Genomic DNA, 14745 nt, shown 5'->3' on the forward strand with positions numbered 1-14745 from the left:
ATCTGTTCGAATTTTGATCGTTGGGTGGTTTGTTCAAGTTTGAGAAAGTGTTTCTTTTTAGTCATAGTGCTGATATGTCTTAGAATCATGGGTACTAAACTTTACATTTTCTCAGTCACAGTAACATTAGATGATGGTACGGCTTCCTTCTGAGTCATAGTAAAGCTGATGAGTTTTCAAAAACATAGAATTGGGTTGGCAGTTCGCTGCATCATCTTATATAAATCACAAAGGCCCCCTTGAGCTGTGTCCCAGGCCCATCTAGCTCACTCCTGGTGTTCATGTTCTTGCCATCTTGTTAATGTATGGAGTGAACAGAGCTGGGGGAACTTTATCTTTATGAAAGGATTGCCTTCAGGGGCCTTCGGAATCACAGGGTAAGTTAAATGTCTTAAGGCATAGTTGCCACCACTGTCCCTGAATTAAATGACCAGAAGGAGGTGAATCAAGACAGGAAAAAAAATGAGGACTTGGAATTATAGTTACTCTCCTCACTGAAAGAAGCTTCATTTTGGTTATTCACATTGATCAAGTTTATGACAGCACACTACATTGCCATACTTCATGCAGATTTTCTCTCCTATGAATTATCAGGTCCATATTTTTTAAATTTTTTAAAGGCAGCAACATATTTTGTATTAATCCCGTTTGAAGAGGGCCTGGGGAGGCGGAAGGCCGGTGAGGGGCCGCTGCATTTTCAGAAGGCTCACTGCGCAGGATGAGTGGGGAGCATGCCTAAGTGAAGCCTCAGGGTTCTCCATCTGTGGGCAACTCCTTGGCTTCTGCTCGTGTTCCAGCCTTACACTGCTTCCAGTGCAAGTGCAAGGCCTGTCTTTTCCAAGGCCCCCAGGCGTTCCAGACCATGGCACTTTCCTCTTTCCCTTGTGCCCCCAGTGCAGCATATCCACCTCTGATCTTGTCTTCCCTCTCCTGGGTGGGGCTGTGGGGGTGGTCCCAGCACTCCATCCCACCGCACCTGTCTAAGCACAGCTGTGTGTATGCTGAGCGTCAAAGGCATTGGAGAGACTTAGGTGGACAGCCCACAATCAGAAGAAAGCACAGCTGGAGGGTGAGCACCCTCTGGGGGGTGTTACCTCCCTGCCAGTTCATGATGTGGACAGAGGCTGGCCTGTTTCTGGTTGCTTTGGTACGTTGGAGCCAGCAGCTAATGGCTGGAAAAGCATCGGGGTGCTTCATGGAGGTAACTTAGACTGGTCAGACCACTCAGTGAGAGGGACCCCTCACAGTGCTCACCTCACCTTCCTGACTCCCTTTAACAGGTAAAGCAACACCCATTACTCTGAGGTCAACTCTTTATTCATGTTCGTTCAACCACAAAAGGTGAAGATGCTCAATAGTAGACTTAGTCCCTCTGCTCAGTGCTGTAACGATTCAGACAAAAGGATGGATCTCTGGGCTTTCATCAGAGACCTGGGACCATGGGATAATCAGGCGGGGACCACTGGGTAACTGGGTGGGAGGGGCTCCCTCAGAGGTGGAAACATTCCCATTGGAGGACTCAGTCCCGTATGTTCAGACCCTGAATCCAGGTGCACAGCATCGGTAAAATTAAGTTTAGAAGATAATTCAATGTATTTAATCTAGTAGCTTCCATCCCAGCTACTCTATAATGAACCCATGGGCACTTCCATTCTGCTCACTGGGAGATACTATTTCAGAAGTGACAGCAGCTGTAGTATTGCTGAGAGGCCAAAGTCAGTGACAATGGAGAATGGTTACCTTGAACCTCTGGAGCCAGGGGATGACCCAGACTTCAGAGTAGCAACTGAGAGTCTGAAACAAAGAAGAGTACCTTGAGAATTATGCTGCCTGTTACAGAGGCCACCTGCTCCACCGAGGCCACCCACCAGAAGCTCTGCAGAGTTCCCAGTGCTGCTGTCTGTGTGTGTGTGCGCATGTGTGTGCATTTTCCTTAGAAGGTGAGACCCCTTTGTTTTACCTGCTTTAAGGTGTGGTTGGTTTGGAAGTCACAGTCGTCCAGACTGGGGTGATTGATTTTCTTGCAAGTAGTTCTGCCAATTTCCACATCAAGCATGTATTTCAGGCCTTTCACTATCTAAAGAGAACAGAGGGCAGGGCCCGGGTTGCTTGGTTCAGGTCAGAAGGGATGGCAGCTCTTTTGCCAGCAGGAGGTAGCATGAAGACAGGTGGTAAAGATGCCCTGATGGGGTTGGTCCATGCCCCCTGGAAAAGGAGTGAGTGGGGGAGAGGGCATGTGGAACTCACCAGAACCACTGTGGGAAGGAAGCCTGTGGCTAGACCCAGACCCCTCCTTCATTCACTCACCTTCTCATTCCTGTTCAAGGACCTAGCTCTTGGTCCTGGGGGGCGACATACATGCTCTGTGTCCTGTCTTAGGATATCGCCTTCCTGCCTAGAACTTTCCATCAGGAGGGCAGCACACTAGGATCGCCCTGGACCCCATGCCCTAACCATCCACTGGTGCCTGCCCTATGTGGCCTTTACATGTGATGAGTGCAAGCAGGGTGTCTGCTAGCTCCCCTCACCATTACTGTCAATGCTGTGGGGTTTTTGGGTTATTTTTTTCAGTTTCAGAATAGCCCTCCTCTACTTGGATATGGCAGCAACCTGGTTCATTCCTTTCATTTGTGGTCTCAGAGGACTCAGAGAAAGAAGTCCTCAATTTTCAGTCATAGCCCCACCAAATATCAAGTGAAATAAAGACCCCAACTTCACAGGTGTAATTCCCACCCTCAAAGGCCCTTGGGCACTGGGCACAGGGCATCTCACACTTGCAGCTTTCCTGCACGAGGCCACAGCCTCACATGGTCCCTGGGATTCTATCCTTGGAGTGATGACACTTGGCTATTTACATGGTAAACCTTATACAGTTGTACCTCGGTTTTCAAACATAATCCATTCTGGAAGACAGTTCAAGTTCTGAAACGTTCGAAAACAGCCGACAGCTAGGCCTCGGGATCTTGCACTCAGCGGAAGCTACGTGACATGGTCAACTTCCGAGGCATGTTTGAAAACCGAAGCATTTACTTCCAGGTTTATGGCATTCGTAAACTGAAATGTTTGTCAATGGAGACGTTCGAAAAATGAGGTGCTACTGTAAAGCCTTTCCCACACCAGACTGTCTTCTACAAGACGCTTTTCTAATCATAAAAATACACTACTCATAAAAGGTTTGCAGTTGCCAAAAAGAATAAAGAATAAAAATCAGCTATAATCCTGTGAACCAAAGATAACCAACCACTAGTACTGTGTAAAGACTGTCTGCGTCTTGCCTCCTTCCCTCACCACTACTCATTCATAGGAGTGTGTGGATTTTGTCCAAAGTCAGCTTCCCACATCCATGAATTTGCCTTTGAATGGCTGTACGATGTCCTTGGATTTAGCAAAGGCAATGACTGCCGGGCAGCTGTCTCTGGATTGTGCCTCATCTCTGTTCTGCATCCCTTATCCCAGGCTGACCTTTTGTTCTCAGCACACAGATGAGCAAGGCCTACTTTGCCCTGAAGGGTTCCCTCTAGGAGGGGGAACGCTGAGCCATCTGTATGACGACTTCGTAGGGTGTGACATGGGGATAAGGTTAGAGGAGGTGGGGTTTGTGTGTAGGGAAGGAGGTACATCTTGGGCAAAGCTCTGATGTGAAAGAATAAGACCCACGTGGAGAATGTCAAGAGGTCCCTTGGGGCTGCATTGTGGTGAGGGGGTGGAGAGGGGTGGGATCTGGGTGGGGGCATCTCTGGCAGGTGGTGCAGTAGGCCCCTCTGAGAGGGCAGCACCTGCATCAGTTTGGTTCCTATGGCCTAGCTTCTAGTTTCTCCCCACTGGCAGCCTTCTGCATGTCCACCTCTGGTCTCTGTTCTGCCCCTGCCCTCTTTGGTGCTACTCTTGGTGGCTCTGCCCAGCAGAAGCTGGTTTCAGTAAGAGATGGCTCCAGGACATTTTGTTCCAGGACATTTTGTTCAACTCTGGTGATATTGATTTGGGCTGCTCGTGGGCTGTCTGTAGCTGTTGCTGTCAGCCACATGACTTGGTCTGTGTTCTAGATGGTCAGGGCATTAGATGGGTGGGCTCCTGGTGGGACAGGAACCTCTGCAACCTGGCCTCCTAGCAGTGTCTCTGAGACACTGGCTGCCAGAACCCAAACCCTTACCTGGACCAGGGCTCTGCTGATGTGGGATTCCTTGAACAAGAAGGTGTCATTCGTGCAGTTGTTGAACCTTTCAACGCTGTGTCTGGCCGCTTTGAGGACTCCTGGGTCATTGGTCTTGATTGTTTTGGGAAATCCTGGCTTTACACATGAGTTCAAGATCTGGGAACAAAAATCTGAAAGAGCAAAACACAGAACCAGAAAAGAACATTGCTATTAGTGGAGCCCTCGGTCCAAGGTGCCACACCTCACACCTTCGTGCTCACTTCTCTCTGCTCCCAGTGTGGTCCCCAGCCTGTCCAGTTCCTTGCCCATCTGCCCTTCCCTCACCTGTCCACCCACCCCAGCCTGTCTAGCCCTTCCCCAAGTGCATTTCTTGTGTATCGCCATGGTTGTCCCTTACTGAAGGCTGCGGACCAGATGAGGTGGGTGATACAATGATGGTTAAGATATAGTCCCTGTCCCCTGTCCCGGCCCACACAGCCTCCTTCAGAACCCAGGATTATTTCCCTGGGTTATTATGTGTGTTAAAGAAAACCGGAACACGTCTGAAGGTGGCGGAGTCTCTGGACAGGATGCAGCCTCAGGGTGTTGGGAGAAGTCACTCCAGCTGGATTTCAAGGCTGCCATATGGGCCAACCTCTCAGCTTGTCCCCAACAAGTGGACCATGAGGGAGTGCCCAAAGGCCAGTCCTACCTTCTCAATTGTAAGGACGCTGCTGCTGTCCTCTGCCTCAGGGACTTTTGTTAGGACCCACCCAGCTTGCAGGCCCCACTGCCAGGGGCCCCCACTCTCTAGGCAGCACCATAGCACCTGGTACCCCTCATGTGCTGCCTCCTTGTGCACTGTTTTGGGTACAAGTCTGAGGGCAGGGCCAGGCCAGGAAGGCTTTATTCCACATAGCTGCTGTAGGGAGGGAGGGAAGGATTTCTTTTACCATTTCATGCGCTTTTTGTCCTGAGGAGGTCCGTATTTGGATAAAAGATGGGGGAAGCAACATGAGGGGCTTCTCCCCGACCATTACATACACCCTCCCTCTGACAGCCAGACAGAACCAGGGACCCCGAGACCCCTCCTCTGTTCTCCATGTCCTCTGCTCCCAGTAGCAGAGCTCAGATGGACCCAAGAACTCTATGAAGAAAAACCTGACTTTTTACTCCTTTATCCAGTTCCCCATGGGGTGAGGCCTCCTCATCCTGCAGTTGCAGGGGATTCAGAAGCTTATGTTTTCTGGAACTCTCATTCCATCAGTAAACAGGTAAGAAAAATATCAGAGCAGAGAGTGAGGAAAGGCAGGAGCTGTGCAGGGATCTGTCTGTGGGTATGGAGAGTCTGACAGCCAGCTGTGGGCCATGAGGCAGAGGTGTCCCAGGGGTCGGGACCACAAGGCCAAGGTGAGGAGGGCATGGGGAGAGGTGCTGAAAGGCAAGGCTGGCCAGGTGTGGGTGTGTACTAATTCAGGTTACTTTGGATTTTACTATAAAGAAAATACTATGTTGGTGCAAACATAATTGTGGTTTTTGCAATTATTTTTAACCTTTTAAACTGCAACAACATAATAGGAATGTCAAAAACCCACAGGCTCTTTATAGCAACAAATGAATGGTCGCCTTTTCTGGTTGGTGGCTCATGGATGAATTTGTCAATTTTACTACAAAGGTCATAGACTACATGTATATCAAAATAACAAAAAGTTAAAAGTTTGGAGAAAAAAATCGAAACAAATTGAGGGTAGGGAGGATGGGGAAGAGGGTTTTTAGGTCTGTGAACTGCTTCTCTTTACTAAGACTTTCCCGCAGATTTTCATGAAATGTTAGCATGCTAGACATAATCCACAATGCTGGCACTGGCCCAGTCAGCAACTTTATTTTGTTAATTAAATGGCATGTTCAGCTTCTCAGTAGCATGGCTGGTTTCAGTTGCTCTATAGCTGAACATGGCTGTGGCTGCCATCTGGGCCAGTGCAGACAGGGACGTTGCATCCTTGCAGAGGGAGGGAGGTTTAGCATGTAGCAGAAGTGCCCACGCAACAGGAAGTGGAGACTTGGGGTGTGTGGGCAGCAGCCGTGCTAATCAGACAAGCTTCCGGCTTAGAGATTCCTGCTGCATTATCTTAGAGAAGACAATGGTGGGGACAATGGGAAACAGATTTTTAGGGGAGTCAAGGTGGTTCCTTGGATTGTGAAGAAATCAAAACTTAGGGAGGAAAACAGCAGCATGGATTCAACAGAGCTTAGGAGTTTTAATAGAAGCATTACTCCCCGGGGCTGGATTGGGATGTCCCACTGGGGACAAGGAGTCCCCCACTCATGGGCACTGATGGAAGGGGGCTGAGAAAAGTACCTTTTACCTTGTACTAGAGGTAGGATTAGAAAGGGCCAGTGGGATGACAAGGCTGAAAACTGGAAACCTGAACTGCTCAAGGATTTGCACCCAACAGAATGGGGACCTGTGTGGCTCTGTGCTTACTATGGCCTGCCAGTGAGGCTGTGCCCAAGAGCCCAGGGGACAGAGCCCTTGTGGGAGGGGGATGGGGAAAGAAGGGGAAAGGCTTTATAGCTGGGTTCAGGGTCTCTGAAACAGATTGTGCTGATGGCCCCAGGCTGGGGTCAGTCAAGCATGCTGGGACATTTCCCAGGGGACTGGCCTGGGTTACACTGGTCACAGCAGAGGATGAGAAGAGGAAGACGGAAGTTCAGCTCAGTGAAAAGGCCTTGCCAGGGTGTCAGTAATCTAATTAGCTTGAAGTGAAGGGTCTCAGAGGAGGCCCTTTCTGTTGCCAAGTAAGGTCTGCATGAAGCCCTACCCGGAACCAGGATACCTAACGTCATGGTGTGTACATGAAACCCCCACTGAGTATGAGAACTAGGATGGGACGTCTGGCTGGCTGGTCTCGTGTAGCCTGCCCGCAGGGTCTCCTCTCCCCTGTGGGAGGTACAGTGGAAGGAGGCTGGGAATGGACAGAGAAGGTGTGGAGCCATGTAAGTTCTGTGACCCTGGGGGGGCATCCTGCCATCTGGGGAGGACCCACACTGCCTGACCAACTGGGATTGCCTGGCCAATGTGTCTTCCCTAGCTGGTTCCCTGATTCCAAAGGCAAAACATCAAGACTAAGTTCATGATTCCTCTGCAGGGCTCCCTATGCTTTAGCAGCTCAAAGGACCTGGCCCTTTCCAACAGAAGGTAATGACCAACTGCTGGTCCAAGTTTTTCCCAGAGCTTTGTCCCCTGCAAATGCCCTCTGAGGTTCTCCTTTGTAATAATCCAGGTCTCAAATGACATCCCACAAAAGCTGCCTGAGGCCTTCAGTTGAAGTGTTGAAGATGGAAGCAACAAAACCTGCTCTGTCCCCTGCGTGCCAAGAGCTGGGTTGATCAGGCTGCGTCAGGCCCTGAAACCTTCATTTCCCTGGCTGCCCACGTGGCTCTCATTCAGATGGTGCTGGGAGGTCTCCTGGCACCTGTGCACACTGATGCTGACACTGGGACAGGGCTGCCCCTGGGATACCTGTGTTTACTGACCACAGAAAGATAGGTGTGAATTTCAGTTTTAACAAAAAACTGTTTTGAAAAACAGCTTTGTTTCTGTTCATCACTGTAGTCTACACAGCAGAGAAAGAAAGAAGCCCCTCAATGGACAGGATCGAGTCTCCAGTTATTACAACGTCTCCCATCCTCCACTGTGGATTAATATGTTTGTTGCTTTGTAAAAATTACATTTATTGCCTTTTCTGATTACAAGCTCACCTATTTTTGGTAGGAAATTTGAAAAATATAGAATAGTTTAACAAAAATATTAGAAATCATTCTCAACATCTCCAAGGTAACCACTGTTAACCGTTTTTAAATAAAATGTATTACATTCAATTTTGCTTGAATTTAGCAGAATTAAAACAATGAAATGAAACTAGGTGTGGCTGAACCTCAGATAAATGTGATGTTAGTTCCTAAGTGATTTTGGTAAAGTTACAAAAATGTTATGAAAAATATTGAAGTTGGCTTATTTTATTGAACTACATATTTCCTAAAATACTTTAAGTCAACACAGGGGTCCAAACAATAAAAGCTCCATTTTTAATTTTTAAAAAAGTTGAAAAGTCAAACCTGTTTTTAGGATGATTCAATAGAAATTAACAAGGAAGGGCTGATCATAAAGAAAAACATCCCAAAGAGGTGACTCCCCTTCAGGGAAGAAAACACACAAACAAGCGGGTGTTGAGCATATGGTTGAGGTCCCTGGACCCCAATCCGAGAGCCAACCCCTCCTTACCGTTGTCCTCTGTTAGGGGACTTGTGGTTTGTGCTGGGGAGCTGAAGTCTGGGGGAGCAGCCTGCTCTTCAATTCCTTTTTCTCACGCTTCTGCAGGGGCAGTGTTTGCATCCCCACTCTACAGGTGAAGAAACTGAGGCCTCAGAGGCGTGCAGGGCAGGTTTAAACCCAGATTTGACTAATTCTAAAGACTACGTTCTCTTTTTCTCACTCGAGAAGTATTTTTTGGCAGCGATGCCAAGATGACTTTGAGACTGAGAAGTCCACAGCACAGGAAGGGAGGAGGCATGCAGACCTGGGCTGGGCAGATTCCAGGAAGGTAACCTGTAACCTGCACATAAAAAGAGCGCTGAGTGAAGGGAGCTGGGGGGAGGAGACCAGTGAGAAAGTGGTGGAAATGACCTAGGTGAGGAGGAGAGAGAGCTGAGTGTGGAGGCAGAACCCACAGTACTTAGCAGGAGGCAGATGTGGGGCCAAGAAAGTCTGTGACTCAGACTGGTGGCACCATGACGGCCTGGGTGATGGGCACTGAAAGGACAAACGGGAGGAGCAGATTGGTGAGAAGAAACAAAAAATTCTTCTGCAAAGGACCAATGCTGGGGTGGGGACAGGCCACGCATAGTTGGAAAGAAGTGAAGTTTCTCCAAATGAGAGGCGACTCCCTCGCTTGCTCCTTTGCCCCCTGCCCCCACCATCACCCCTGGCACCCCCACCTACTGCCTCCCAGGACAGCATAGAGAACACATGAAGGCCCAGGGCCTGATCCTCAGGACTTGAGCCTCACACAGTTCTATCCACAGCCAGGTGGGAAGTGAGGGTGATGCGCCAAGAAAGGAGAGAAAATGTGGGGGTTTGCTCCCCACTCTGGCCCTGCCAGACCAGTTCTGGAGCAGGACTCCACAAAGGACCCCCTTACTGCTTGTAGGAAAGAAATTGCTCTTTGGCTGGTCATGAAAATAACCTCAGATGGCAGGAGATTTTGGGGTGCAGGGAGGTACTACTGAGGGAGGAGCAAGGCCCGCCCCATCAGGGTCCCTTCCCTGAAGGGGCCAAAGGACGAGGGAGGGAAGATCAAAATGACCTCAGGGCGGGGCTAGGTGCTGAGCAGGGTATGATGTGCTTGGGACAGAGGTGCCCCCTTTCCCCCTTCACCCCCCGCCCTCCCAGGGACTAACAATTGTAACAATAACGGGACAAGCACAGTTTGTAGACGCAAAATGCTGAAGGACTTGGCGGAGGGCAGCCGAGTCCCAGCCCTTGGGACATCAGGACGCTGGCCAGATTTTTCCTGAGGGTGTGGACTCCTGCCTGGGCAAGTGCAGATCGTGTCCTCAGACAACAGGCCCTAGAGAGCTGGCACTGAGACCCAACGTGTGGGTAGGAATCAGCCACAGGGGCGCCGAGGTGCAGACCCTGCGACACCTGCCCCTGAACAACTCAGACTTGCTGCAGGAACCGGGACAACTAGGGCCACGCTGGCTGGCACCAGGGATCCCCGGGCCGTCCTCTGTACAATCTTCCATGATCAAAGATGTCTAAGGGTCTTCTCTCCCTGGTGATCAAAATGGGAAGCAAAGCTTCAAGGAAACGTTTTGATTTTTCTCACTTAAAAATGTAATTTTTCTATACAAATCACAAATGATTCCTGCTCCAACGTCCTGTTCCTGTTTCTGTTGCATCTCCATACCCCCTTCTTCAGAACTGTGACACTGACCCTGGATTTGCTTTCAGCATGCCAGGCTCTGCAGGACATCCATGTGGGCAGTGCCCTGTCTTTTATGAGCGGAAGACTTCATTTATAGGCCTCCTAGTGTGTGTTGACTCTTAGGGAAAATAGCTAAGTTTCAGTCAAATCTGCAGGTGAACAGGCGACACCAGCCTGGGGACACTGTAAATACCCTGATTATTAGTTGCAGCAATAGTTAACTGTTTCTAGGTAGATTAAAGAGGCTATAATCTGCCCTCAAATTACCATGAACATACATGCAAATGTCCTATAAAATTGTGTGGGACAAAGACTTCCTGATAAAAAACAGTTAGTAAAATAATCCAGTAGCAAATGTTTTTGATAAACATCCCTTAATTTACTTTTCCGAAAAACTTAATATATGCTGGATGCATGTCCAGTAGGGGTAACCAGAACCTGGGACATTGACCACGTGTCCACATCCTGAAGCCTTATGGAGGACCAGATCCTTTGGAGAGAGCTCCCGTACCCTTGGACCTGTCCTACTCCATCCTGTGTGCTGTCCTACATGTGGAGGGAAAGGGGGTGCTCTGGGAGGTTGGGGTTCCCAATCATCTTCATCTTCCAATACTCCTCTTTCAGGAGTATTCTAGGTGCAGCCTGGGAGGTGGAGGAAACCCCAGTGTGTGAAACTCTCCCTGAGAAAAGAATCCCAGGGTCCCCAAGAGCCAAACACTGGCAGTCCATGCTAATGACCTCCCTATATCACCTGGGGGTGTTTTCCTCTAGGTGGCTGCTTGGGCCTTCCCTGCCAGTATCATGGAGCCCTTGTTGTGGGCAGGGTGCTGGGACCTTTGGGGAGGTAGCCCCCATAGGCCCCCTGCTCCTGGAGCTCACAGTCTGGTAGGCTGGGCCTAAGGACTGGAGAGGTGGATGGTGCCTGTCAGGCTGGTGTCCACTTTCTGCCTATCTGGAGATGTCATTTTGAGTCCTGCGCCCCTCTGCTCCTCTCGTATGACACCAAACTTCAGTTGGTCTGGGTGGTTGACATTAATTCCATACCCCTTCCCCCCAAGCTATGTTCTAGGGGCCCTGGGTAATGAATAGGCCCATTTTTTTGAGGATGCTTGTGTTCTCTGGCACCAACGGGATGCCGGTTAGTCCTGGCCTTAAGCCATTGGGACATTCCCATAGTTTGAATCCCAGCTCTGCCTCTCACTGGCTGTGTCATTTGGGGAGAGCTGCTTAACCTCTCTGACCCTTGATGTCCTCATCCATAAAATGGGAGTGATATCGGCATTGCTCTCAGAAGGTAGTGGTAAGAATATACAAGATGTAACAGATAAAGCTCTTACCAATAAACGGCATGCAATAGTGTCACTATTATCAATATTACATCAAATATTCAATGTGGCTACAGTGGGGGTGTCTGAGGGCAAATTGGTGTCCTCCAGTGCGGGGAAAAATCTCAAAATGCAGAGAGTGGGTCACTAGCCCCCATGGGCTCATACACAGCCGGTAGGAGTTCCCAAGGCCCCTCCCCAAGATGCAGGGGCTACACAGACCCTCCCCTGCTGCAGGTGGCCTCCGGGTGTGACAGGTGCTCCCAGCCCTTACTTCTGGTAACCGAAGACTGAGGTCAACTTGCAGGTAGAAGGGGTGATAGCTGCTGGACCCCAGGCCCTTGTTCAGGTGGCCTCAAAATGAGATGAGTCACTGCCACTTGGAATTGGGGGGTGGTGAGTGTGACATGGTGGCTAAGTGCAGCTTCCCAGAAGAGCTAACAGGTTGAGAAAGAAGGCCTTTTCAATTTTCAACTGAAGACAAAAGGGCTGAGGAAACTGATGAAGCAATTCCCTAAGTGCTGAAGGGCTCAGCAGAAGAAACTACTGGGGGCTCTGCATTTAGGTCAGTGCGGTTTAGCTTCTGGGTGTGGTGAGAAAGCAGATGCTAAGATGGCTCACCCTCAGAGTCCCTGTAACCTCCCCCCCACCCCTCCGCCACGGGAAGAGTCCGGAATCTGTTTCCAAGAGGCAAGGGAGAGGATATGGGAGCCATAGGACAATATAGGAGGTGGGTAGGACCAGGTATGGGGTTGAGTTCCAGTCTCTGCTCCACCACCAGAGGAGCCTCCTCACTGGGGCTGTCATCTGTCAAATGAAAAAGCACCACGAGAAAGGATCAAAGCTGGAGCAGGATGGGGTGGGGTGGTATAGCATGGGGGCTGCCAGCACTGCACATACTCAGGAGGAGGGCTAGGGCTGGTGACTGCCAGCATCTCAGGCCTAGTGAGTGTCTCCGAGACTATCGCAGTCAAGCCTCACAAGGGCCCAAGGGGAATGGGTTATTTACCCATTTCATGGGTCATGAGACTGACACTCAGGGAGCTCTAGGCCCCACAGCCAGTAGGTTCAGGGAGTCTCTGTGCCCCAAGGCCCTTAGCATGTGCATGTGGACTCTGGACCCTCTATCGGTGGCAGAGAGCAGATCTGACAGGATTGCCCAGGCCAGATGAGAAGGGCTCTGACGGGGAGAAGCCTTCTCTACCTCCATATAGGGCAGGCATAGCTGTGGACAGGGCAGCAAATTGGAGAGGGCTCTGTCCAGTATGAAACACAATCCTATCAGTGAAAAGGCACTAATAGTCAGCTAAGGATTCCTCACGAAATGCTGATACTACTGTCCCTGTTTTGTTAGGGGAGGAAACTGAAGACAGTAGAAAGAATTTAGAAAATAATTGCCAGTAGTATAAATAATTAAATCGCAGTACAATTGAGAGGGCAGGCACCACTTCTACCTGCAAGTGGACTTCAGTCCTGGGTTACTAGTAGTAAGGGCTGGGAGGACGTGTGACACCCAGACCACCTGCAGCAGGGGAGGGTCCACACTGTCCCTGAATCCTAGGGAGGGACCCTGGGGACTGCTGCAAGCTGTGTCTGAGCCTGTGAGGGCTATTCACTCTGCATCTTGAAGTTTTTTTTTCCAATGAAGGACACCAGATTGTTTCAGCCCTCCAACACCAGCTTGCTTCCTTGTTGGTCAAAAGAGGTGGGGTGGCGGCCCTCCATGTTTCAACCAGCATTCAAGACCTATGATTCTGGTGCTGGGAGGGCACCTCCAGCTCCACTAGAGTGTGTGTGTGTTTGTGTGTGTGTGTGCGTGTGTGTGTGTGTGTGTGTGTGGCAGGGATGAGGGAAAAGCAGGGCTAGGCGCTCACTGGCTGCTTGACTTGGGCAAGTCACCTACCCTAGCTGTGCGGCAGTGCAAAGGCCACATCTCCCGTCCTCTCGTTCCTCCCAGCCCTGGCCTGGCAGGAAGGATGATGGTGTCTGATCATCAGGGTCCCTTGAGCCAAGTTACAGGACATCAGCCAGCAGGCAGGAAGGATGAGCCATTAGATAGAAACCGCCTAATCACGTGCATCCCTGTGATCGGTCCCCACAGAGGGTCATGGGGAGTCAGTCTTTGGCAGAAGGTCCTGAGGCTACCACGCTGGATCCTGGGAGAGGCAAGGAACAGAAGTCACCTCCCTCATCCTCAGGTGGCCCTCAGATTCCTATCCCTGAACTCCACGACGGCAGCTGCAACCAGCACTGGGGCACCTGCTGTCCACTGGGGCCAGCGCAGCCAGGAACCCGCCTCCTGAAGGAGCTCAGGGCATGCCAGGCCTCAGTTGGGCAATCTTGGTACCATACTTTGGAGTGGCAGAGCAGAGGGGAGACCCTCCTCTTACCTGCAGAAGGGTTCTCCGTGGTGCTCAAGATGAGGCCGTAGAAGGCAAGTAGCGCCTTGGCGGGCTGCATAGCTGGGCGGAAGGCAGTGCCTGCTGTGGGCCACTGGATTGGTGCTGGGGAGTGTGGGGCTAGGGTGGGGGCTGCCTGCCTTGCGGCTGGGCAGGGGTGGTGGTTTCTTGCTGAATCATTTTGACCAGAAGCTCTTCACCTCCACATCTATCGGCTACAAAGTCAACCACTTCCTTTATTGAAGTTTCCAAAGTGCGATTCTTTGCAAGGAGAAGAGGCAGAGAAACAAAACCTATGAACAAAGCCGCTGATATCTTCTACTCTTGAAACACATATAGAAGAGACATTGCATTAAAAAAAAATTAGCAGGGATTTTCAAAAGAAGAATTACTTGGATTTCCTTCTCCAAACCATACTTCGCAGGCCCAAGCCTGCAGCATTCTGAGGTTCTGAAGGGCCCCTGCAGGGGACTCTCTGCCTGTTATTTGTTGTAAGTGGACATCCCTCCTTCCCCCACTCTGGGAAGTGGGCAGGAAAGAGGGTGCAGACTGCAGTTTCAGAGAATGACCGTGGTCAGGGCACAGGCTGCCTCTGGTGATTTCTACACCTAAAATGGGAAGATGAGCAGTGTTTGCTGATTGATGGATCACAGCCCATTTTTGGCTCAAAGCTAGTGAAGGAGAAGAAAGAACAGTATGTGGCCCAGAGGTTCTAGTCCCTTGCAGAGTGCCTGTTTACATGCCAGCCCTGAGGTTAGGAGTGAAGCTTTGGAGCCAAATGGCAAATCCGGCTCTGACTGTTAACACTTGGGTGGCCTTAAGTATGAGACAGACTCTTATGCTTGTTTCCCACTTGATAGGGTTGTGGTGAGGATTTGGGGACTTCCTCAATGTAAATG

The 14745-nt window shown here is 50.3% G+C and overlaps 1 protein-coding gene across 1 annotated transcript; it reads right to left on the reverse strand.

The window, feature by feature from the left end:
• Positions 1-1641: 1641 nt before the first annotated feature.
• On the reverse strand, positions 1642-14107 carry CST7 (cystatin F). The gene is made up of 4 exons (XM_081033962.1): positions 13838-14107; positions 4151-4323; positions 1961-2077; positions 1642-1794 (listed from the first exon to the last, which is right to left on the reverse strand). The coding sequence occupies exons 1-4, from the start codon at positions 13905-13907 to the stop codon at positions 1717-1719; spliced, it is 438 nt and encodes a 145-aa protein (XP_080890088.1). The 5' UTR covers positions 13908-14107; the 3' UTR covers positions 1642-1716.
• Positions 14108-14745: the final 638 nt, after the last annotated feature.

The sequence above is a fragment of the Rhinolophus hipposideros genome, assembly GCF_964194185.1.
Source record: "Rhinolophus hipposideros genome assembly, chromosome: 22".
Lineage (NCBI taxonomy): Eukaryota > Metazoa > Chordata > Mammalia > Chiroptera > Rhinolophidae > Rhinolophus > Rhinolophus hipposideros.

Excerpts from the sequence above, each read along its gene's own strand:
- CST7 (XM_081033962.1), bottom strand. The coding sequence starts at position 13,907 with ATGCAGCCCGCCAAGGCGCTACTTGCCTTCTACGGCCTCATCTTGAGC. Across the intron at positions 2,078-4,150 it reads TCAGCAGAGCCCTGGTCCAG|ATAGTGAAAGGCCTGAAATA; the intron begins GTAAGGGTTTGG and ends TGTTCTCTTTAG. Across the intron at positions 1,795-1,960 it reads CCAACCACACCTTAAAGCAG|ACTCTCAGTTGCTACTCTGA; the intron begins GTAAAACAAAGG and ends TCTTTGTTTCAG.